General features: G+C 32.5%; 1 protein-coding gene across 1 annotated transcript; it reads right to left on the bottom strand.

The window, feature by feature from the left end:
* Nucleotides 1-514: 514 nt before the first annotated feature.
* LOC133303364 (BON1-associated protein 2-like) lies at nucleotides 515-1,093 on the bottom strand. Its single transcript, XM_061503271.1, has one exon. The coding sequence runs from the start codon at nucleotides 1,091-1,093 to the stop codon at nucleotides 515-517; it is 579 nt and encodes a 192-aa protein (XP_061359255.1).
* Nucleotides 1,094-5,341: the final 4,248 nt, after the last annotated feature.

Genomic DNA, 5,341 nt, shown 5'->3' with positions numbered 1-5,341 from the left:
GATAGAATCGTGTCAAGCCTATATTATTTTTTAAAATCCAACCAATGCCAACACTATATTAAAGTATTTAAAGAAAATTTGTACCATTTTTTAAAAATTAGCCGGTGCCAAAGCTCTGGCTAATCTCAGCGTGACTCTTTCACAGGCTAGAGATATGAAATAATAAGAAACATAACAATTTTAGGGTTTCTCTTTTTTTATATCACATGTGATAATATCTCTCGTACCATAGATATAATAAATGGTGGGTTTTACTTCTTGTTAAAAAAAACACAAAAAACAAAAAGAATAATCCGAATTTTGATGTCTCACGTCATGAAAAAATTATCTCCTAATATATAAGAAAATGATTTCCTTTCCAAAAATATTATATACCAAAATCAATGATACCATGCTCTCTCTTTTGTAACTGTTTTCCTTCATCAATCTTTTCTTTTATATATGATTGATACATACACCCAAAACAAAAGGAAAAATAAAATAAAATTGCCATCACCGTCAAAGTTTTCAAAGTTCAAACACTGCTGCCACCATAGTTAATCCACTGAACAGGAATACCTATAACAACAAGAGAAGGACTCCTCTCTCCAATAGAATCTCTCATCTGAAAACCACAAGGCCCCACCTTCTCCGGTTTCGCCGCCACCGGAGATGGCACATATTCCGGTGACTTCACCACCCTAACGGAAAAGTTAAGCACCCCATTGCAGCTACCTTCCCAATCCCTTAACCTATAACTCAAGAACTGCAAGCAATGATCTGGCACAACCCCTCCAAGAAAATCGGAAACCGCTATCCTTGCCACCCCAACATCTTTGACACTTGTTGAACTCTTGCACTTCACCTCCAACGTTATAGACCTTGCATGCATGGCCATGTCCACCAACAACTTCTCGTTCCATGAAGGGTTGTACATAACGCCACAGCCACCGCCACCGTCACCGCCAGCTGCCATGCTGGTGGTGTAGCTGGTGATTGACTCGGCTCGAACGACGACGTAGAGGTTCTTGGTGGCTGGCTTCCCGTCCACGCGGAGGTTCTCCGCCGATAAGACGGTGAGCTCTAGTGTTCTACGTTGATGGGTTGTATCCATGTGAAAAGGGTTGGAACTTGACGTGTGGTTTTTGTGTTTGTGAATTGAAGATAGGAAGAGATTTTGGAGTTGTATTGTGAAGAGGGTTGGTGTGGTTGATAAAATATAGAGAGCGAACGCACGTGGTAATATATGTATGAACAAGAATTCAGATTTCGGAAAGCGGGTTAGCGATGCATTTATCGTGTTAAAATTTCACATGAAAGTATGGTATGAAATTTTTATATCTATCTCATTAATTATAATTATACCTCACTTTAACGTATATGAAGAGAGATATAATTATAAGAATTTCACGTAACTAGGGATCTTAATAGGTCGAGCCGGTACGTGGCCTGTCTTATTTACAAAAAATAAAAATCTGGTTTAACATGTTAAAAAAAAGAAAACAATTTTTTTTTTATCCAAACAAAATATATGATCAACAATATTAATAATTCTACAAAGATTTATAGATTCAATGTATATCTAAATAGCACAATATAGAACAAAATCATTAAAAAAGTCTATTTAACCAATAAAATGAAATGAAATGAGTTGAGAAGATAGACAAAATTATTATGAATAGTAATATATATATATATATATATATATATATATATATATATATATATATATATATATATAGATAGATAGTATATTAGGCCAGCCTAAGAGACTCTAAGGCCAAACTTTTGAATTGGAGCATGAAATTTTTTTATTAAACGATCTTTTATACAAGTTTAAGACTGATTCCAACAACCAATTTTAGACATATAAGCCTAAGTCTTCACGAATCAAGCTAAAGGCCCCTAGTTCATTTAACACCCCTACACATAATCATATCATGTGAAATTTTAACACGAAAAGATCCAGTTCTAGCAGAGTTAGAGTTGGATAATTATCACCACTAAGAATTAGTCTTTTTTTGTTGTAAGAATTAGTCTTTTAGTTATGAAATAAATGAAAATATGGATCGTCCCAAAAAAATAATTAAAATAAAAATAAAAGAATGAAGCGATTTTTTTGAATCTTCTGTAAAAATAAGAAATTATGCTTCTCTTTATAAATTATTAGAGATTAATAATTGATTAATTGATAGTTTACCAAAATTTTTTTGATACAATTCAATAAATTATAACTATACATGCATCAAAATTAATGATTAAGATAAAAAAATAAGATTTTTTTTGAGTCTATTTTTTTCACAAATATATTTTTTAGAAGAGAAAGGTTATACTTATAACCTATTTTTATTTACAACCTCTTACAATTATATATTAACCGTTGATTTTCGTTAATCAAGCGGTTATCATTTATTATTAATTAATAATTAATTAATGAATTTAATTTGTTAAAATAATAATTATTTAATGACAATAATTAATGATTAAAATATAATTATAAGATATTATAAATAAAAATAAATTATAAATATAACCTCCTTCGTTACGTGTGACTAAATCCACTCAAGATTCTAAAAAGTTAAAATTTGTGGAATAGTGGGTCCTACTCTGTCAGAGGTTGGCATAAAAGAAATATAAAATTTCCTTGTCCCGTGGGACACGAAAACGAGAGAGAAAGGAAAAAGAAACAAATGGGTTGTTTCCTTTTAATTAACGTGTTTTTCTTACTTTGTGTTGTGTGCGTGTATTAGAACAGTTTTTGGCTCTTCAAGTGTGCAAATCCTCATGGTTTACGTGGTTGCGTCTTCGTGTGTGTTGCTTGTTCGGTGAGAGAATTTTCCTAGAAAACGACCAGTGTCGGCACCGATTATTCAAGGGAAGTAAAAATCTTTTATTTCTTATGGAAGTTAAGAATTATACTAAAAAATATTATTTCTGCAGGGAATTAACAAATAATCGATATAATTTTTATTTTTATTTTGACTTACTGAAATGCCCTATTGTTAAAAAGTTTGATTTCTTATGTATTTGTAAGTATAGTTAATTTTTTTAATAATTAAAAAAATATACTTATATAATAATACTTAAAAGGTCACCGTAATATAAAACCTAACCTTAATTGCGGTTGCCAATTGCCATTGCTAAGATTCAGTGAATCTTGGTTTCAAAGTTGAATCCTAACCATAAAGTAGTGTTAAAAACAAAAGGCATTGGCGTGTATTATTGGAGGGAGGAGTAGGATTCAACTTGATTTTTGTTTTGTAGTTTGGTAAAAGAGGGACTGTAGTGTGGACTAATATTACGATGTACCGACACGTCAAAATATCGGATGTGTCGTGTCTGATACTTTCTAACACATCGATAATTTGCGACACTCCAACACGCGTTGCAGAGATTTAAAAATGGGTTCGAAGGTAGCGTTGCATTGCTTTTTTAATTTCAATTATTAGATTCGTTGTATTATGATTACCATTTTAATAGTTTAGTATAAATATTTAGATATCTTATATTTGTTTGCAAAATTGACAAGTATTGTAAGTTTAGCTTCATTTTTTTGTTAAATCATTAAATATTGAATATAATATATACTATATAAATTAAAAATATTATTTAATATCAAAATGTGTCCTAGTGTCGAAATCTAGCATTTTTTAAAATTAACGTGTCAGAGTGTCATATCCTGTGTCGATGTGGGTTCAACATAGGACTAAGAAGTAAGAAGGTGATTAGTCTTCGACTGTTGACGGGAGAATATCTTGAGAAACCAAAAAAAAAGAGTAAGAAGGTGATTGGACCCAATACTATGCAAGATATAAGCTTTGCCCAAGAAAAGGTCCAATAGGTCCAGGAACCATGGCTTAATGAAGAAGAATACGCGTTCAGTATGCAAAAATCAAAAGGCATTATGCGTCCTCAATTGGCATCTATTGGCAAAGCAGCTTAGGCAAGTATGACCTGAGATTAGTTGCTCAAGACCACTTGGCTACCATATGAACCAATAACCGAAAGATAGCACCCGCTTACCGCAACATCTATACGGACCTAGCCTGACTATAGGTATCTCGCTCACAATATAGCCTGTGAAAGGCCACCACTCTCCACCAATAGGACTAAACGCCTCCTTACAAAGGCGGCATAAGCAAGGCACCCTCCCACTATAAATACAAAGGCATTAAGCCCAAGTAAGATTGTCTATCCATCAATACTTATCTTTGCATAAGCATACCTTTGAGGTGGCTTGATTTGCATGTGCTGTCTGCGAGTAACAATAATGTCCTATTGTGGTGGTGGTGTTTCCTCATGTTGCATCTCCTCCTATGCTGGCTGATCTGTAGTTGCTTCAAGTATTGTCTCTGAAGCATCAAATTGTAAATCCACCTGATGTTTACACTACAAAAAAAGTTGTATTTAGCCACATTAAAAATGTGGCTAAACTAAACAAAAACGTGACTAACTAAAACAACCACACTTTGCATGAATGTGGCTAATAATGGCGTTGCAATATTTCTGCCACACTTGTTGGTTAGTTTTGCCACATTCTGTTTGAGTGTGGTAGCAATGATTTAGCTACGATTATAACTAACTTTGGCAAGGTTAAACCGTGGCTAAATTAATTTAAAAAAAAAAATTACCATAATATAGCACGATAACAAATTGATGCTCGATTATTGGATCAGGTATCATCAAAAGAAGGGTACAAAATTGCATTTGATGACAACCAAAAGGCGCAAACTATTAACAATAGTCTATTAAATAATAACTCTATTCTTAGATGTAAATGAAGATTACTTTAAAAATTTAAGCATAATTTTTTGTCCCATGAATCAAGATGCACCCACAAATAGCTTACTAGTTCAAGTATTGAACTCTATTTCAAACTTGAAAGTGCTACACCAAAAGAAAAAGAAGATGAATATTCATTAGTTATATTGGAAGAGAACTATAACATCACCAAGTTGATATGATTAAACTTGACAGCAACATCCTGCAATTTAAAAAATAAATGAATTCAACAAAACAGAATTCAATCAAACAAATCAGTAACTGTGTTAAGTACTAAACGGTTATGCAAAATTAGCTAACTAACTTAGTAAGAATCATTGCTTTCACAGTTCCTTTCACTTATAGTACAGAATACATTATTTACCCAAAAACTACTATCAAAAGAAAATTCAAATAAGATCTTGTAAAAAGGACAGGGGAATGTTTCAGAAACTAAAGTTAAAAAAAATCAAACGCAAGCATGTCTCACATATTGTCACTGAAGTCTTCCAACAAATTCAAATAATCGGGCCATCTTGCGAGATAGGTCATGTAGAAAAACATGTTAAACTGAAGCAAACAAGGACAAGCAATTAAAGTG

This window comes from Gastrolobium bilobum, unplaced genomic scaffold (assembly GCF_033153095.1).
Source record: "Gastrolobium bilobum isolate Gb01-03AN ecotype WA unplaced genomic scaffold, APGP_CSIRO_Gbil_v1 utg18394, whole genome shotgun sequence".
NCBI classification, from domain to species: domain Eukaryota; kingdom Viridiplantae; phylum Streptophyta; class Magnoliopsida; order Fabales; family Fabaceae; genus Gastrolobium; species Gastrolobium bilobum.
The sequence above is the reverse complement of the archived record's forward strand: the minus strand, read 5'-3'. Positions and strand labels throughout refer to the sequence as shown.

Excerpts from the sequence above, each read along its gene's own strand:
- LOC133303364 (XM_061503271.1), bottom strand. The coding sequence starts at position 1,093 with ATGGATACAACCCATCAACGTAGAACACTAGAGCTCACCGTCTTATCG.